At 34.7% G+C, this 20,421-nt stretch overlaps 1 protein-coding gene across 1 annotated transcript in view; it reads right to left on the bottom strand.

The window, feature by feature from the left end:
- Window positions 1–435: 435 nt before the first annotated feature.
- The window catches only part of LOC129218374 (sphingomyelin phosphodiesterase-like), a 42,893-nt gene continuing 22,907 nt past the window's right edge, over window positions 436–20,421 (bottom strand). Inside the window, exons 5-12 of the mRNA XM_054852619.1 lie at window positions 15,835–16,004; window positions 12,262–12,372; window positions 9,573–9,653; window positions 8,543–8,630; window positions 4,688–4,770; window positions 3,174–3,360; window positions 1,249–1,433; window positions 436–550 (exon numbers count right to left, since the gene is read on the bottom strand). Of these exons, the coding sequence (XP_054708594.1) occupies window positions 436–550; window positions 1,249–1,433; window positions 3,174–3,360; window positions 4,688–4,770; window positions 8,543–8,630; window positions 9,573–9,653; window positions 12,262–12,372; window positions 15,835–16,004 (1,020 nt within the window). The remainder of the gene's footprint in view (window positions 551–1,248; window positions 1,434–3,173; window positions 3,361–4,687; window positions 4,771–8,542; window positions 8,631–9,572; window positions 9,654–12,261; window positions 12,373–15,834; window positions 16,005–20,421) is intronic.

Raw genomic sequence — 20,421 nt, 5'->3', positions numbered from 1 at the left:
ATTCCTCTAACTGATTTCAAAGTACGAATGTTGGATGTAGTCTCACTGTTAGGACTGTAGGTTGCATATGGCACCTTTTAAGGTGAAACGTTGTAGCATCTGTGGCAACTCCTTAAGAGTGCCATTTGCCTTCCTCTGGTACTCTAAAGGGTGCCATCAGTCGCAAAATCACACTCTGAAAGGGTGCCTCTGATGCTACAACGTTTGATCGTTAAAAGGTGCCATATTAAAAGGTGCAACCTACAGTTTTAATAGTATAACAAGTGATCAGGAGTGCAGAAACATGTTTTCCTTTGCAGATTTCAGCAGAAGAATTTGCAAAAGTTCACTTTCCATGAGAAAGTAGGGGGCTTTCCATGAGAAAGTAGGGGACTGTATGCTTTCGTGTGAGGTTGTGTACACTTTGTGTACAGATATGATGAGGCGTCAAAAGATTCATAAACAGAATGAAGAGTCATGTGATCGAGCTGTTCGCATTCGACATAAAGTCTCCTGTTTGCATTCTCCAGAACACTGCTCTCTGGGGTAGTCGCTCAGGTGGTAGAGATGCCTGTAGAATTGATAGAATATACGGTTAGTACAAAGGAATCATAGTTTTAAGGCATTGATGTTAATTCAATAAACTGATATACGTCAGCGCTGTTCAAAAACGGAAGCCAAAATACTAGCGCAGACGATGCATCAAAAAAAAATGCTGAAGGCCCAACAAATTGTTTAGAGAAATAAATAAAAAGTCAGTAGTGGACGCCGGTTAATTGAATCAGTGGTTAATTAAATGGGCCGCTTTAATGAATCAAATTGCCAAAAACAGAATAAAACTCAGCTTTATTAAATTCGCAGCTTTATTGAATCGGCCGCTTTATGGAATCAAAACTGTTTAGAACAAACGTGATTTATGTAGGTGGCGGCCACTGTATGAAGAGACAACAAACAAAGAAAAATAAACCTGAATGCTAGGATGAATTTCACAGGATCATATCTGCAAATACGCTACAAAAACTTGATCGTTTTTTGGCTGTATTTCATTTCAAAGTTCAGCATGTTAGGACTGCAATTATACGTGACACAAATTCTCCACGTATCACTTTATTTTGGCTTCTAATTTCTGAGGTACAAATACATTGCGATCATTATAATTATCTGTAATTTTTCCTACCACTTTGAAATTTGAAATGCGAATTTTGTGAAAGCATGTAGGATTGATGTTTCACTAAGTGCGGTGTTTTTAAAAAGAGTGAATCTTTTTACCTGACAAATTTCTGGAACAAATTGTCGTCGTCTTGAAATCGATCCAACAGGTGGTTCCACTGCTCTGGCTGTAAGGAAGTTAACCCATATTCTTCTCTAGCTGAATAAGACCGCCTCCATATGGGCTTATCTCGCAGATTGGCCTCCGTCAGATTCAAGTAGTAGGTTTCGTGATCTAAAATGGCCTATGGACAAATGCTCCCATTAGTAGGAATACCCGAGCACAGCGTTTATCAATATTTTTTAACCCGCGGAGTGACAAAACCTCTTTAAAAAAAAGGCCCTGGACCGGTGAGATTTGTTTCTTTCTTCCCCCTTTTTTTTGTGAAAAAACAAAAATAATAAAAAGACTCAAAGAGCAAATCGGACCTTTAAGTTCACCCTCCCTCCTAAATTTTCTTTTATTATTATTTTTTTCGGCAACTCTCGATTCGCGGAACACTGTAGAAATAGTTAGCGAGCTAGTGGCTTTTTTTCTTCTTTTTTTACGAAACAAATAAACAAATAAACTTTGCTTAATATTAATGAACTATCACAAAACATTTAAATGTAAAGATATTAAATAGCTAATTAGTGTAATAACTATATACATCGGTAAGTAAGCGTTTGAGAAAAATCATAAACAATTTTGAAAATTAATCACTAAAAATGTCATATAGGGTATTATTGTGTGTGCTTTTTCTCTCTCTATCTCTTTTTATTTTATTTTTTTTTGTAAGTAAACTTTTTTTTTTCATCGCGGACGAGGAAAAATTTCTGAGGACTGGTCAAATTTTTCTGCGGACCGGTTGAGAATCGCTGCTTTAACAGACAACATGGCACAAGCTATTTCAGTGACAGAAATATGAAAATTCTTGATAAATATACAATAGAAGATTAGAATGTGCTTTCGTTATATTAGAAGACAATCAAATTTTAGTGCTTAGTGTATTTCAGTGAAGGAAACTTAGTAATTTTTTATAAGTATGCAGTAGAAAATTGGAAAATGTTAAAAAGTTTATTGTAAATGAATTTCAGTAACAGAACCAAAAGCATTAAAAAAAAAAAATGCGATGTAAGATTGGAAAATGCGTCATCACATAAGTCATAAACTATTCAAAGAAAGTTCAATGCTCCAATCAAGAAATTAGTTTACTCTAGCATAAATTTAGTTGCAGCTATCTTATTGGTGAGAAGTTTCACCAATGTGATGGTGCTTGAGCAAACACTGATTTATTAGAGAAATGTTGAACTAATTTCAATGTGAGAGATTGAACCAGTTTTCAACCTTTTCTCAGCAAAATGTAGTTAGAGAAAAAGAAGTATCCCCTCATGGGAATCGAACCAGGGATATCTGAATAGTCAGTCAAACCATAATCCACGAAGCCAACTTGCTTCGCTTCCAAGCTTCCTATCTTACCTATCTTGGATGTACCATGGCTTAGAAGACCAAAATATCGTTATATTATTGACATCGGCTGGGAAAAGTCTTAGTATAAAACACTGATAAATGTAATAAAAAAGAAAATCAAACTAAGAAACGTACAAATTGCAGACTCGTAATCCGAGATTAACAAGGAATCCCTTTATTAATGCAAAAAACGATGGGTTTTTAGAGAGTTAAGAGATTTAAAAAGGATATTTAGTTCCTCAAAAGGAAAACTGTCTTTGCCTCTCATCTACTATGCAATTTTACAGGCCTCAACAAAAGCTAGCTTTTGGTACTTAGGATGCCACGGTCGGTCTTTTTCTTTTATGCATTTCTATAAAACTACACGCAGTGTCCTAGAGATTCTCTGAACAATTCTCTGCACTTCGAATAAGGATTCTTCGTTTGCACAGTTTATCCAAACTCATTTATTTTATACACCATTGGAAAATTAAACCTTGTTTACTTAAATGATTACAGAAGAAATATGTACCAAAACATGTTTAATTGTTCTTACTCTAGTACTAGAAGGGTAATGACCGTCGACGGTGTAGATCCTGTAGGAGGGATTCACACCATCGTAGCTGGTGACTGAAGGACCAATATAGGCAACCGAGGTGGGCCGTCCATTTTCACCGTAGAACACTTCGAGTTCATCTAAGTGGCTATGTCCAAAGAACTGACCTCGTACTGTGTTCTCAAATCTAAGAAAGAAACCAAATTTAGTATGTTAATGAGTGATATAGGGAAATTTTAGCGCTTTGTTTATTCATTTCTCTAAAAAAGTTTTCAACTGTCTTTTGGATTAATATCGTCTTATTTTTTACCTTCATCAAGTTTTCAACTAGAAAACTGACCTGCGCTGCCATTCAACGAATGAGCCGGTGGAGTTGAACTAAAAATTCCCGATATAGCTTCAGAAGTGCATGTAAAACTGGAAAAGTATTTCAAAAATGGATATTTCGCCTAATTGATTTGTTGGTTTAAGTAAATTAATTTGAGTAAGAGCACTTGAAGAGCTATTTATTATACTGCGTCAACTAACCAGGGGCCCTTCCTCAAATGCTACGAGCATCCCCTTGAACGAGACTCCCCTGAGCTCTATAAACCTCTAAAATTATCCCCCTTCCAAGTATCAATGGCTCAGACTGCACTGTGACCCCTACCACCACTTCTTAGGCACTTCTGAAATAACTGCGAAAAGCCTATATGAGCTTTAGGATATAAAAACAAATGTAGCTAACCCTAAACTGCGTTTGGAGGACTTCAATTTCGAGAAATTACCTTGGAAGAGCCCCAGACGCTCTACTTCTGCCCGCATATTTGCAATCATAACTTCAGTTCTAATTTGTGCGTTCATTTTTTAACAACGGCTCCCCGAAGAACTAAAAGCAGGATTGTCTCTTATTTCATATATTATAGTTTAAATTTTTTACTCAAAAGGAAAAAGAGGAATTCTTATCATCCAAAATATCTGGTTGAATAAAATATGTACTGTAAAAGAAATCAGTAGCAACAAGTTTTTTTTTTTACATTTTACATTCGAAAGCAATGTATTTAAAAGTTTAAAAAGCAAACGAGCCAGATTCCATAATTGAAAAATGGTTGTAAAATGTAGCAAATAAATACGTATTTCTTTACTAAGTAAACAACAAAATTCCATGGGTAGCCACATGTACGTAAATTTCTCATACCTGCGACTCGATATATCGAGCATTAGTAACGGAGACAGTTTTTTTTTTCATTGTGTACATTTAAAGAGTTACATTTTATATTTTGTCAATCTTGTCGCCAGTGCACTCACAGTTTGACTCTCTTCAAGTTAGGTGAAGATCTTTACTCATGTGTGACACCAGAAAAATGGTTTTGCAAGATAACTGAGAGATGATTGAATTTTCTAAGCATGTTTGCCGGTTTCTGCACGATAAAAATCTATGAACCTGCTAAATATCTAGCGTCATTTTTTGGTAGTAAATCTGTGAAATATGAACAGCGGGGCCCCATGTTTGTTTAGTTTTGTAAAACTATTACCTGTTGATAATACGATAATAGTTAGCACTCCAGACTGGAAGACAGTCGCTGTGACCAGGTGGAATGTGTCCGATAATGTGCACCTAAAAAAGAAAGAAAGAGAGAGCAATGGAACTTCCACCAAATAAATAAATAAATGAAGCAGTTATAATTATATACATAAAAAATAGGCTGCCATTGTGATGTAAATTGCAGAGGATGATTCAAAAGTTCGTTACCATTTAAAAGTTCAAAGAATCATTTCACACATGCTTTTAACTTTAGGAAGTTTTGTTGATCTCTTTCAAAGTGATAGATATATTAAGTTAATTACCGGCACTTCCATCATGCTTAACCTTCTTAGGTCCCTTGATCATAATTCATCCAGTTATTGTGCTTGCATCGTTGTTACTAAAGCCCTGAATCGTAGTTTAAGTAGCGACACGTCCGCCATCTTTGGGCTAAACTTTGCTTTTTTCCTATGTCTGCTATGGTGAAGTAGCGTGTTTTGCTCCTTGATTGTAGTTTCTTATTAACTCCATGTTAGTCCACAATCAAGAAGTACTACAATCAAGAACCAAAACAAGCTACTTCGATCCTTATAGCAAGCATAGGAAGAAAGCGGCATTTAGCCCCAAGATGGCGAACGTGTCGTTACATATTCTATTATTCAGGGCTGAAGTCTGAACAGGGTTCATACTCAATTTGGATAAAAAATTTACATGACTTTTCCAAGACTTTTTCAGGACTTCATAAAATTTTTCATGACCTTGTTACACGAAGAGAATAGTTCTATTTAATGTAAAACTTGACAATTTCCGGAAATAGGCATTAAAAATTGTTACTTGAGTGCCACTACCTCATTGGAGCACTTACTTGTGACTGAAAAGATATCAGTACACACTGCAGAAACTAATAAATTATTCTTATTTGTCTTTATCATACAAATTCAAGCAAAATAAAAATGTAGTGAATGCAATACACTGATGTTTAAATGTCTAACAAATATTTAATAAATAGGGCCGAATAGTAATGCATGGGACAAAAATTGAATGAGTCATTACTAAGTTTCCAATAATAAATTTAATTCATAAAAACATTGTCCTTTGGTGTCAATAGTGCATCTAATCATCCATGTAACTTGATAGTATATGTGTTCATTAAAATAATTCCACGTTTTTCAGTAAATTCCTTTTTCTAAACCAGATATTTCGGTTGGCCACAAGGATCAGTTTAGCGAACTGTATGTAGGGCACTACTGTTTTAGAGTATTAGAATTCCCCTATTTCTATGTTCTATTGCCTGACTAAAGTCTTCATCATATTAAGATAAACTCTGGTAAATTTAGTAATGAATTTTTTACAAGTAGTTGAAATGAACTCGGATGCAAATGAATTACACTTTTTGAGGGGACGTGGCAAAAATCAAGAATGAGCGAGTCCACTACTACAGAATACAAAATATAAGAAGTGTTGAAAATAATGGTGAATTCAAAATTAGTGACGCCCCAATAGTAAAATCACATTACAAAAAAAGGCGAACGGCTGTTACAGAAGCAGATGAAATTGGATTCCAAAACTCGGATCTGTTTTTGAGATCGTTCAATTTGTATGCAATACTGCTAAATCACTCAATATTTCTTGCGCTCTTTCAGCTACTGTTACTTTTTTACTGGCCAAGACATTTTTCCATGACTTAAAATAAATTTCCATGACTTATAATGAAAATATTAATTTTCCGTGACTTTTCCAGGTTTGAAATTTTTTTTTTCCATGACTTTCCAGGATTTCCATGACCCGTACAAACCCTGTCTGAAGTGGGGGCATAAAGCCTCTTTGCCGTAATGCCTTTGGGCATAAGCTATCACCTACTAACTTTTTGGACGTTTGGTGCAAAACCGCTTTAAAGAAACCAGCAAGAAACCATTTGTCTTTCCGCTTTTAAGAGTGAAACTTAGCAGCAATTGTGTGGTACTTGTGATGAGAAATATAAAGGAAAGCCCCGACAATTCAGACCTTTTCAAGGCTCAAAACATGCTCTAGAATAAATTTTCGTTATATTGTAAGTCATTGTAATAACAATGATAATGTCAACATTGTGTTATATGCCATCTTAAGAGAGATTATGCTGTGAAAAAGCACATGCACTGTTAAAACTACAGGATGCATTCGGCACCTTTCAGGGGAGAAACGCTTGTTCACCAGCGGCACCCAATACGGAGCCGAAATCGCACCTCTAAATAGGGTGAAAAACAGGCACCTTTTAAAAAATAGACAGCCGGAGTGAAAAAAAGGAACCTTTGGAGAGAGAAATGGCACCCTTTCTATAGATCCTCTTCCCCGTATTGTGTGCGTTTTTGAATACAGTTGTGTGTGTGCGTGTGTGTGTTTTTTTTTTGTTTTGTTTTTTTTAAGTTTTGTTTTGATTTATGATATTCTTCGTTTTGGACATTTTTCACATTGAACTCGATACTGGAAATGATTAAAACATGTAATTACAGCATTTGATCATATTTCAGAGTTTTCAAACATAGTTAAGAAGTGCTCATTGCTCTAACTCAGTGTTTCTCAACCTCTTTTGACTCACGGGCGCGGTAAAAGCAAATGAAAAACTTTGCGAACCAGTGAAATCTTTATCGTTTTCTTAAAAATTCATAAAATAAATAATATTAATAATAACTCTGGGGCCGTTAAAAACATGTGAAAAATTCAGAGTCCTGACGAGTTTTTTTTTTTTTTTTTTTACAAAAAGTAATGTTAAGAATTAATAAAACAATAAATATCTACCCCTTTACTTGGTATCAAAGATCTGTCACAAATCGTTATAATTTAAAGACGAGTAATTATTTAAATAATGTGAGAAATTATACATTTACTAAAACCTTGACGCATTCCGAAAATGAAGCATAGCTGTACTTATGGATTATTTACATGAAGAGCCAAAAATATTCAGGGATATTACAGTTACGGAAAAACACATCGTTTCATAAACGTTAATCAAGAGTAACAAAGTAAAATGCACATGAAGTTTTTCGATACTTAAAAAACCAAAAGAAATTTATAACGCTATCCAGACATTAACCGCTAATAGGAAATAATTCTAACACTTGAATGAAAAAGCCAAAAAAAAAAAAAAGAGCTAGACTGAGAGAGATTTTTTTTTCGCTAGCTTTCTGTTATAATCTACGTAGCACAAGAATCATTTTTATTAAGATTCTCACTTGTTGATTATTGATATCTTATAGCTTTTTTTTTTTTTTTTTTTGGTGATTAATAAAAGCTGCTTATCGAGTACTAAAGAAAATAATGACAGATATTTTTAGTAGCGTTTTGAATGATGGAAATTTCACGATAGTAACGGTAACTGAAAAGCAATAAATGCACTTTTAACCATTTAACTTTGTTTGAAAGCCCTAAAAGCTACAAAGTGATCAAAAGCTGTACTTACTTGTAATTTCGGATAATTAATCCAAGAAAAATTGTGTTTAAATCCAATAGGGTACTTCATTCAATGTGAAAGACACACAAACGCAATCATCATTTGTCCGCCATAATGAGGCAGTTGAATGTATGTCTAAGGCAAAAGCGCATGCGTAATCAGTCTTTGTGATTGCATGCTGTTTCGGCTTCTCTGCTCTATTTTCTAGCTTGCATTGCACCTTCAGGCCCTATGCTTTCACCTTCGAGGGAATATTTTCACTCGTCTGGAACCCCTGGTTATAACAGTGTGCTTTTAAGTGAGTGGTTTGTCAGAAAATAAAAATTTAAAACATAAACATGTCTAATGCTGTTGCCACATAGTACTTCCATCAGAACGTATCTGAACCTACCATACAAATAAAATTTATTTTACTCAACCTGCCAGAACCAAGCTTACTTTTTCTTCTCTAAGCTCTGCTTCTTGTAGTTGATTAACCAACCACTCCAACTCTTGACCAGGATCTGTAGAATTGAGCAACATCCACCTGCGAGAGGTCAGTACAAGATTAAGTAAAGTACAACACAAGAACAGTACAAGATTAAATGAAAAATCTGTGCTAAAACTCGTTTTCAAGTATAAAATATAATATTACGTTTTAAAAGTATAAAGCAAAATTTAAACTTATTGAAATATTCCTTCGCGGCACATTTATTATGTTCATGTAAAATTCGCGAAATCACCGATATTTTAATTTTTGCGCTAATTACAGCTGGCGAAAATAAGTGCTTTAACAGCAGTTGAAATGTTTCGTGAAGCTTAAATTTTCGCTATTACGATGGACCCGAAAAAATCGCTAAATTGAAGTCTCTCGAAAATAAGTGTTTTTACAGTATATAAAACAAAATGAGTTGAAATAAATAAGTAAATAAATAAATGTATGCGCTATGTAAATGTTTGGTAAGTCAAACATTTTTATGCAGTCAAAATATATAGCCTGAATAGCTGTTTCTGTTCATCAAGCCGTTTTCTTAGCTTTTCTTAAAATACTAGATAATCACCCGTTAAGATTTGACGGGTGAAAATTGCTTTTACATTTGAACGAAGCAATTGCCTGTTTGGTGATATTTTGATAGTTGAAATTTTAACCGCAACTCCAGTTAATTAAACCTAAACTCCAGTAGATAACGTTCATTGTCGACCACTTTTTCGTTTCTTCATTCCCCTGAAATGAGTCTTACCAGCAAAACAGTTTAGTTACCGGATCCAGTTCAGCCTTGTCATAATAAAGCCTTTTCTTGCATATTAAGCGTTACCAAAACATATTATCAAATTATCATGCCGTAACGCAAGTTTAATCGTTGATGACGTTAAAAGCGTTACTCGACCATTGACTATTATATATGAGGATAACCAAATTAACATTGTTTAAAAAAATAAATAAAATCCGTTAACATTCAGTGAAGCAAGAATTCCTCTCACATCTTACCAGTTCTGACTATTGCAGTAGTTCATATTCAATGAGAGAAGCTTCAATCCTGGAGCAATTCGGACAGCATAGTACATCCCCCTATAAAAACAAAAGGAAACAGTTTTTTCATATCAGCAATGGAACAATAGTTATTGCATCTTAATTAAGGTTCTCGTAATCTGATACAGTAAAATCTGTAAAGTTGATCACCCTTGTAAGTTGACTACCTGTTTAAGTTGACCGCTATTTTCAGGCACAGAATTAGATCTTATCATATAATTCAACCTCAATAAGTTGACACCACTTGCACAGGTTTCACTGTATCGCCAATTGAGGCAGTGAGACGCAAAGGGATGTAAGTGCCAAAATTAGGAATTTGGGGATAAGCAGTACAAATGGTAGGTTAACCTCTCCTCAATCTTGAGGCAAGAGATGGTGTTCTGGTAGGTGCTGCTATACAGTATGACTTAGAGAACCTTTTCAATGAAAGTATAATTAGAACCGCAATTTAAAACGCGTTTTACTCAAAACTTGAAAATGTTCACTTACATTCCTTTGCTTCTCACTGCCTCAATTGTAAATTAATTTATGAATATTTTCTGCGAGTAGAGTTCTAGAAAAGTCTCATACAACCTGATCATGATGACCAAGAGCTTCCCACTCTTAAATAATCGCCGCAGGGTTATACGCTAACTGTTGCCAATTTGATAGATGTGCGGAAGATTATTCGAAATGAGTCAAGGAAACATTTAGGATGTTTATGAGATTAAGTATTCATTCTACGTTACTTTTTTTTGGGGGGGGGGGGTAGTAAAAGTTTTTTCCGCCATTTGAAATAACAAGATGCATACTGTTCTGGTAAGGTAAGCAGCAGTATCTTCAACTTTTTTCGTTTGTTCTATTTTCCGCATTTGTCTCCTATTTCACTTTAGCTTTATTGCATAAAATTGATTACTTGGTTTGCGCGGAAAATTTATCACGAAAAAAATGTCCAATTCCAACATTATTACTAACGTTTGCGGGAAATCTACATTCTTCAACTATCTCAAAAATTCATTTTTATAGATACTGCGATTTACATGCTCACGGCAGTATGCCACAACGCTGTAAAGCGCAAGTTTTCTGCGTGTGGTGGGACAGGGGGGGGGGGGTGGAATATACCATTCCAGTATCCAGTACATGTTAAATAGTTTTAAATTTGCTAGCAGAGAGTTGTACAGCGCTGAATTTTAACAACGGCAGAAATATGTTACAAACAAATTAAAGACTATGATGAAATGACTCCATAAAGTTAGTAAACAGTTATTTTCTTTGTCACGTTCTTCCCTTTTGTTTCAGCTAAAATGATACAGGAAATATCGGAGCAAAGCTCCATTTGCCCCTCTTAAACTAACGTTTTTGCTAAAGTAACTGCCACAAGTTCAAAATTATATCATTGAAGAAACAATGTGTTTTCCATAGAGTTCCACTGATAGTTTTTAGAGTAAGAAATTATTTTTCAATGCAGATTTGGTTGCGGTCATGTGGATGAAATCGTCAGCTGACTTATTTCTCTTTTTCAGTCAAATGTTCAGCGCTTTAAAAACTTATCAGTAGTTGACGATGTAAGGTTCATATTATTTACATGGTTTTACACAATAATAAATTTGAAGCATGCATCTTCTGGTAAAAATTGTAAAACGTATTCAATTAACAAATGGATATCGTAAGAGGCTTTGCTAATTATGAAGAATAACCTCCGACATTTAGAATTTTTTTTTTTTTTTAACGAAGCACATGTTTTCGTCAGTGTCTTCAAAAATTTCATTTGATATTTGTTAAATTCAACTTTTCGATTTTATATTGGAAATAACCCAAGGCCGTATTCAAAGAGTAGATTTTTAGGGTTGAAAACCCCTCTGAAATGTTTTAAAAGCATTCCAAAAGGGTACTTTTCATTATACTTTTTTGCTGGAAAAAATTATTATTACAATTTTATAGTTTCAATTTTTCAATTAAATAGTTTTTCCAATTTTATTTGCAAAAATAAATTTTTATCATTGAAAAATTGTACAAACTCAGTGTTCTATTTGCAGCATTTGCTTATTGATTTTTTTTTTTTTTGTAGTTATTGCGACAATCATTCTCACAAAACAATACAGCTTTCCTTCAGATTGAAAACCATCAAAATTCTTCAAATTCGAAAGGGTCATTCAAGTTTTTTAACATGTTTTTTTTATTATTGTCAAAAAATATTAATTTAAGTATTGCTTCGAATGCGCGTATGTGAGTACGTGCATCTATTCTTTGAGTTTCTTCATTGAATATATGCATACATCATCTTTTGCATTTGATTAAATTTGTAACAAAAGTTAGTAGGAAATATGAATGAAATCAAATTTAATTGACCGTACAAATATCACTACGAATGTGACTGGTAACCAATTCCCCGAAACAAAATTCTGGCTGCATTGTTGTGAACAAATGAAAGTGGACAGTGATAGGCATCCATACCTTCAGTAGCACAATCCTTTTTCAGATTTTTTGGTTGCTATGGGAATTTTAACTCTAGCAAATATTTTTTCAAAATTAACATTTTAAAAGCTTGCGTCATCATTTCAGAACTTGAATTAGCCTACTCACCCCAAATGGTAAATTTCGAAAATTTTACTATGAAAATTTCATTTTTTTACTAACGTCCACAGTATGTTGAACAAATGTAACTTACTTGCGTAACGTGCGCTGTGCAGCTGCTGGTAGCCAACGCCCCCAAGCTTTCGTTACTTCCTCATGTAGCCACTGAATGGAGAATTGATTATGAACTTCGGGTTGAGGGAAGCTAGAAAAATCAAAAAAATTGTTCATTGCAAGTCCCAAAACATCTCAAATAATTAACTAACAATTATTTCACACTTTTATACAAATTTAAAAAATTCAAACCGGTTTCAAGTTGTTTTCAAAACAAATTTTGAAACTTCAAATTTACTGAGGATCTTTTAAAATGCCTTCGTTAAATCATTGCGACTAAAAAACCTTTGCTTTGATACTTTTGCCTACTTAGGTAAATCGCTTGTTGTCCGTTCCACTTGGGACCTTAAGTAAAATAGTTTATCATGAAGGATTTTGTTGTTTGTTCCTAAGAATTAATGCACACTTAATTTGTTATAATTAGCCTGCCTGGATGGTTGACTTTACTGTATGTGACGGTTACAACGGGATTTCACTAGTGGCTCTCCCAACCCGCCTCCAACGGTGTACTTCAGGGGCTTCGTCCCCCTCTTGCCAGGTCGCATCTCACTCAACGCTTGCGTCCCACTTATCGCTCAAACCAGGAATATTAGCAAATGGCCAATCTCTTTGCCACTATAACTTAGCCCATTTAGCTCAAACCAAGAATTATTGACAAGTGGCATTCGGTAGTGTTAAAAGGTGGCCAAAAATCGAAGTTTTCAATTAATATTTCCGCTAGTTAAAGTTTTACAAAGATGAGAACAGGCGATCGAGCTTCCCGGAAAAATTAGATGAGGTTACAGACTCCAGGAAATGAAGTTACAGAATCCAGGAGATGAAGTTACAGACACATAGACAAACAGATGCCGGCAGTAATCAAAGGCGCAAGTCTTAATGCACTTTCGCTAGAGCGAGAGGATAGAATGATTGGTTAGGGTTAGAAGCTAGTTGCCTTCCAAAATTTTGATACGCCGAAAAAGCGCCGAGAATCGATGTTTTTAATTGACATCGCTATAAAAGTCGAACAAGGGTGAACCTCTCCAATTGAGCTTTCTTGAAATATCAGGAATTTTTCGGTACCCAACCCGAGTCCTCATTCGCCGTCGTCTGCTCCAGAAGAAGAAGTTACAGACAGACAGATAGCCGACAGATTATACGAGGCGTGTTTTTAAAGTAAGTTCCGTTTTTATATAAAAAAGGAACGAGTACAGATAGAGCTAAGTAATTTAGTGCACAAAAATCTACCACCCTTACGCTATTTTTCGACATTGCTCCCGTGATTTTCCAAGCATTTGTCATAGCGTGGTACAGGTTTTTGTATACCTATTCGTACAAAGTTACCGCCCGTTTAGTCAACCATGAGGACTCTTACAGGGCTTTGGCTGGGGCGTTTTTGAACATCCTGTGGTCTGCCCTCACCTCGCTCGCAGCATCTTTCATTTGTTTCGGCATCTAAAGTCTTTCCAAGGTGATCTGTGGCACAACAGCAATAATGAACTCAGAGAACATGTTATCCCTTGGCTGACTGCACAGGCGGCAATTTTCTATGAATAGGTATACAAAAACCTGTACCACGCTATGACAAATGTTTGGAAAATCACGGGAGCAATGTCAAAAAATAGCGCAAGGATGGTAGATTTTTGTGCACTAAATTTCTTTGCTCTATCTGTACTCGTTCTTTTTTTATATCAAAACGGAACTTACTTTAAAAATACGCCTCGTAATAGTAGGAGAGAGGGTTAAGCCGAGCCCATCGAGTGCATCCTGGTTCTGACGCTACGAAATAATCTATCAATAAAATTAATTTCAAGAAAATATTTTGTAAATAACTTTATTCTTTAAACACCATCGATAATACTTTTAAACATAATTTTTGAAATTGGCGCAAAAACGATAGATAAAATCATTCACAGGCCATAACTCAACTACACTACAACTATAAATTTAACCAGGTCCACTTTCTTCACTACCACATACATTATGCATTGATAACAGCGTATTTGAGTAACAATATAAATGTTTCGTTCCTAACTTAAGAGGAATTTCTGAAAAAAATATGAACGAAGCATGGCTACACTGGATTTTACGTTTTGTTTTTGCGCCAACTTCAAAAATTATGTTTAAAAGTATTATCGATGGTGTTTAAAGAATAAAATTAGTTAGTTAGTAAAAAAATTTTGGAAAAAAAATAGAACCGACTTCAAATTTGCTCTAAAAAGTGAAAAATAATTTTATTCTTTAAACACCATCGATAATGCTTTTAAACATAATTTTTGAAGTTGGCGCAAAAACTAAACATAAAATCCAGTGTAACCATGCTTCGTTAATATTTTTTTCAGAAAAGCATCCAAAGTTACGAACGAAACATTTATATCGTTATTCAAATATGTTGTCATCAATGAATATTTTATGTGATAGTGAAGAAACTGGGCCTGGTTAAATTTATAGTTGTAGTTGAGTTATGGCTGTGCATGATTTTATCTATCGTTTTTGCGCCAACTTCAAAAATTATGTTTAAAAGCATTATCGATGGTGTTTAAAGAATAAAATTATTTTTCACTTTTTAGAGCAAATTTGAAGTAGGTTCTATTTTTTTTCCAAATTTTTTTTATTTCTTTCTTTTTAGTGTAAATGTAGGTATTTCAGAAATAGTAAGAAGTTACCACCACGATACTTCACCTTTTTTTTTTCATAAAAATGCTCCATACTAAAAAAAAAAAACTATAAACACGCGTTAAACTTGAAACGATTGGCACTAAAAACTTATTTTTGTTCCTCTTTGGAATTAATGTCTAGTTAATTTAATTATAACCATTTAAGTATTACGTTTTTCCTAACTAATTTACATTTCACAGCATTTAAGTTGCTCATGATGCAATTCTGTATTTTCTTACTTAGCCCCCATCATTTGTTATTGGCATAGATGATAACGAAAAAAATTACTACTGTAGTTGAGGCAAACCTAATGGCAGCATTGTGAAGGCTAAGCAGATCCTAATCACTGCATCACCTCGCTTCCAGGTTAGGTTTACCCCCACTATGGAGCAATAGCACTGAAGAAGGGAAGATTTCGATAATTCACGTAGGGTTACTATAAATCAGCAAGGTTACCAAAACAAAATTATTTACGCCAAAAATGAGACTACAGCGCCAGATTCCCGATTATTATCGAAATATCCCCCTGAAGAAACTTGATGCTTGCTTCAGAGAAGCCTTCATTCAAAATTATCATTACAATTACTATTAATGTTACTGTCAAATGGCACCAAACTTTCATAACAATGGGTTTTAAATTTAATCATTTAATAGGGAAATTGCATGAAACTTATTGTTTTTTGCCCATAACTTTTTTTCTAAAGGACAAATATGGTCAAACAAAGTAATGGGACCTAAGTTGAGCCATCCCCTATCCATTAAAAAAAGAATCATCAAAATCGGTTCAGTAGGTGAGACGCTGTGAGTGGACAAACAAAAAAAAAAAACATACATACGGTATGAACTGATAACCGCCTCCTTTTTGAAGTCGGTTAAAAATCGGATGTGTACTACCTGCTGCAACCGCAGGACCCACCTGTTTATGCGTGCGCTCTCGTGGTTTCCCAGAGCAGGATAAACCGGAACTCCAGGAAGATGTTTTTCCAGGATCCGAGACACCAAGTGCAGCAGTCGTACCTGTTCTGACCGGGTGGTGTTCCATACGTCGTGGGGAGGGATGTCTCCAGTCCAAATGACGTAATCTATCTGAGGGCAAAGGAAAAAAAAAGAAGTGAGAAGAAGAAAATTTAAGAGAATGCACAGTTATACTAATCAACTTCTTACCTTTTTTCTCTCAAACGGAATAAAAAAAGAAAATCTCAAGTTTGAAACACGATAGCTTTAATACATTGTACTTTTTACAGTGAGAACGTTTTTTGGTATTATAGAACAATATTTAATTTGTATTATACAAAAAAATTTTGCTACAACGAACTTCAAGGGATTGCAAATTTTGTTCCTTGTAACGAGAATTTCGTTGTAATAAAATTCAAGCAATGTAATGGGAATTAAAATAGGACTGAGCATTTAATTCGTTGAAACTGATGTTGTGTTGTATTGGTATTCGCTACAACGAGATTTCACTGTATCTATATCCCCGACACTTGGCATGCGGTGCGGCGCCTCGACCCACGTAGCTTTTTACGAATGTCTTCTGTATCCTTTTTGAAATAGTGAATCGGTCCTTCCCTAAAAGCAACATCGACTATCCCACAAAACTGGTCAATGCTCAGAGCAGTCCTCCTTTTTTTGCGTAAGATTCCTCTAAGTTGGCCATATGCTCTATAGGGTACCACAGATTGACCAATCGGAGGATTTAACTCTTTTGGTAAAAACTTGACTGTTCCTGTAATTCAACGGAGTTATTTAAGTCGTTGAATTCCAGGAACAGTACAGTTTTTTTAGCATAGTGTAATGTGGCGATATCGAGTCAGAGCTATGTAGAAACATCATGCTTCCAGGTAAATGCAAGAAATCACTATTTCAAGCAGTCTTTTGAATAAATGTTCTTTCTGATTGTTACTTTTGTGACGAAAATTAAGCTCTTATCTCCGCACTCAGAGATCGCCAGCCAAACTACATATTTCTCATCTAACTTACCACATTCAACCTTAGAACAGGAATTAGTAACTGAAGGGAGAAAGTTCAACCGTTGGCTTCGGTAATGCTGAAGCAAAGATCCCAAGTCAAGTGATTCATCTACGACGAGTGAGCGACACGTTTCGCGTAACACTAATGAAAGAAACCTGATTTTATCCAATACTAAACTTCAAACGTTATCATGTGACTTAAGATCTTTGCTTCAAAAATGAAAGGCTTCACTCGCTCCACCTTTTATTTCTTCGTAATGTATTCAACCTGTTGTTTCCAAATCAGGAAGAATTTCTTTTCTTTTACCTTCCTCACACTCCAGTTTTTGTGCTTTATTCGTTAAATTCAGAATACAAATAATCTCTTATGATTGGGGCAAACCTAACCAGGCAGCGAGGGCGCCCATATGGGGGGGGGGCAGTAGGGGCTCAATCCCCCCCTTTGAAACTAGAACTTCCTCGCTTTTAATTCTTTTTTCTTTGCAAAAATGTAAAAACTTTTCTTCTCCAGCAATTAATGAATAAGTTAAAAAATGTCAAATTTTAATAACTCTGTTCTGAAATCGGTTTCTATGGGGAAAGTATCCTGCTAATCCATGGGGAAAATATCTGAGCCCGCCGCCTTAAAATTTTGCATATGGGCGCCCTTGCCTGGCAGCATTGTATCAGCACTACGAAGATCCTAATCACAGCTTTACGATGCTGACAGGTTGTTTGCCCCAACTATAGTTTCATAACCAAAAGTTATTACACATTGTTAAGCTTCTATAGGAGCAACACTAACGATTTCTTTTCTTTGCCATCGCTTGTTAACAAATTAATTTTTACCTCATCCTGATCTGAATTTCTAATTGTGTTAGCTACCTATGTTTTTCTCACCTTATTTTGCCACAAAATCAAAACAGTGAAATAAAAGGGGCGACTTGACTCCGGAAAAGGCAGTAAATTCTTGAGGGACGATGAGAATTTAAAAAAATAAAGTAATAATAAACTAATATAGAAACTGGAAATGAGTGAGAAATTAATTGTTCAAAGTTCAGACAAGGAATCAGAAGTTAAAAAAGAAACAAATTAAAGGAGCTTCCTCCTCACACCTCAGTTGAACCTTTAGAAATTATTTCATCATTCACCGCCAAGTTTATGAAATTTCAAATTTTCAGTTTTTTTTTTTACTTTTACGTGTCAGTGTTTTATTTTCCCCAGATTCTAATTTTTAAAAGAAAATATTTTTAAAAAAATGTACTCTTGTTTTGAAAAGTAAGTTAATGATCTTAGTTCAGTATTTCCCTTCAAATATCTATCAGTTCGTTTTGGAAGAAAAATAAACTAAAAAAAGGTACTGCAACTTTTTTTTTTAGGTTTAAGAGTGATTGGAAAAAATTTCTTTATGACATACATTTCACTTCAAATTAAAATTAGGCATTCATTTTCAATTACATAGATGTTCACTAACGTCCTTATGTTTTTTTTAATGTAGAAAGTTGGACAGTAGGTTTCAGTAGTTCTCTAGAGTAGGGGTCCCTAACCCTATGCTCGCGGACACCACAGTGATCGCCAAGCGTTTCACGTGTGCCCGCCGCGTGCGATCAGAATTTTGATTTTTTTTTAAAATTATTTTTTAATAAAATCTCGTTCAAAATTCTTTTTTTTTTTTAAAGGATAACCATCCGATGTTAGAAATTGGTACAACGCAAAAAAAGCATCCATTATATAAAATGAGAATTTCTAAAAATTAATCGGAGGAACATATTGGAAAGTAAAAAAGTTTTTCCGATTTCATATACTAGTTAAAATTATAATTTTCGACAGTACGTGTAACATAAATCTATGTACATATCACGACTTATACTACCATGGGAAGGTAAAGCCCAGTATCTGCATTTATATATATATATATATATATATATATATATATATATATATATATTTTATTTTTGTCCTTTAGCTTTACTGTGCAAACTTGTTTATTTGCTTTCCACTGAAAATTAAGCACGAAGAAAAACGTCAAATTCAAACATTCCCCCATTGTTAGTATGGAGTCCTAAACGTGCTACTTTCCAAATATCTCAAAACTTTATTTCTGCAGATACTGCACTTTATCTTCCCTCGGTAGTACAGATGAGCACCTTAACGATTGCTTGCTACCTGTCAAATTATCTTACTCTACTAATTACGAAACAATGACCTATAAAATGTAGTACTGAAAATCATGTTGACTTTGAACTTTATACATTTTATGATTGTGGTTCTGTATTGTTTGCTTTTATTATTTAATATTTACTTATTTAATATGTAAAACATTTTGTGACTCATTTTTTAAAAATTAACTTAAAATTACTTATTTTTAAAAATACATTTTGTGTGTGTGTAATAATAGCTATGTCCAGTCCACCTCTATAATGACATCTTGAAAAAAACTAATGGTGCCCGCTGTGCAACCAGTATTCTAGTTTGTGTCTTTTAGGAGCAAAAAATTTGGCGACCGCTGCACAGTAGGGCGAAAACACCAAAAAACGCTTTAAAATGTTTTTAAACATCTCTTGCTTGTTTGTTTACACAGGTATGCTACTATGGAGTTTTTTCGATTTGTTTGGGATCAGGGTCCAAAGTTTGCAAGTTTACGCAGCTAATTCCTTTTCAGGGTCTTTCTACAGACCACTGATGACTAATTAATATTAATTTCTAAGAGGATATAAGAGGACATTTTTTGTAGAGTGTTTTGAAAAAAATAACCTTGAATTCCCAAGTTTTCGATGCTGATCAAAACCGATTTTCGGTTTGAGAATTCGATTATTCATTTTTTCCCCTTTCTATTACTATCGTCGGACACGAGAGAAATTAAATATACCCGCCTTTAATAAGAAAAAAAATTATAGACTGCTAAAAAGCATTTTTTACTTTCTTCTATATCTAATATAAAGAAAGAAGTATTGGATTCGTGCAAATTTTCAAATTTCGAGTTTTGACGGATTGGAACGTTTTGAGGTGTGCTGAGTCCATTTCGACCATTTTTGGAAAATGTCTCTGTGTGTGTGTCTGTGTGTGTGTGTGTGTGTGTGGTGGTGTGTGTGTGTCACGTCTGTGTGCGACCAGTTTTTTGTGGCCGCTTTACAGCAAAAACTACCGCATGAAATCAAACGAAATTTGGTACACATATGTGCTGCTATGTGAACTTATGTCCATTGGTTTTTGGCGCAAATTCCTCCAAGGGAGGTGGAGCAATGGGACGTTTTTTGAGTTATAAGTGCCTGCTATTCCCCAGCAAGTAACTGGCGGAATCAAACAAAATTTGGTCCATATGTTGCCCCTAACAGGTACAGGTGCTGATTCAATTTTGGTGTCAATAGCTCAAACGGGGGTTGAGCTGTAGAACATTTTTTGTTTTCAATTGTGACTGCTGTATCTCAAGAAATAATGAATGGAATCAAACAAAAATTTATCGACAAGTAGCCCCTAGAGGATATAATAGCTGATTTTATTTTGGTGTCAAAAGCTGAAAAGGGGGTGGCGCAATCGAATGTTCTTTTTTTCCA

The sequence above is a fragment of the Uloborus diversus genome, chromosome 1 (assembly GCF_026930045.1).
Source record: "Uloborus diversus isolate 005 chromosome 1, Udiv.v.3.1, whole genome shotgun sequence".
Lineage (NCBI taxonomy): Eukaryota > Metazoa > Arthropoda > Arachnida > Araneae > Uloboridae > Uloborus > Uloborus diversus.
The sequence above is the reverse complement of the archived record's forward strand: the minus strand, read 5'-3'. Positions and strand labels throughout refer to the sequence as shown.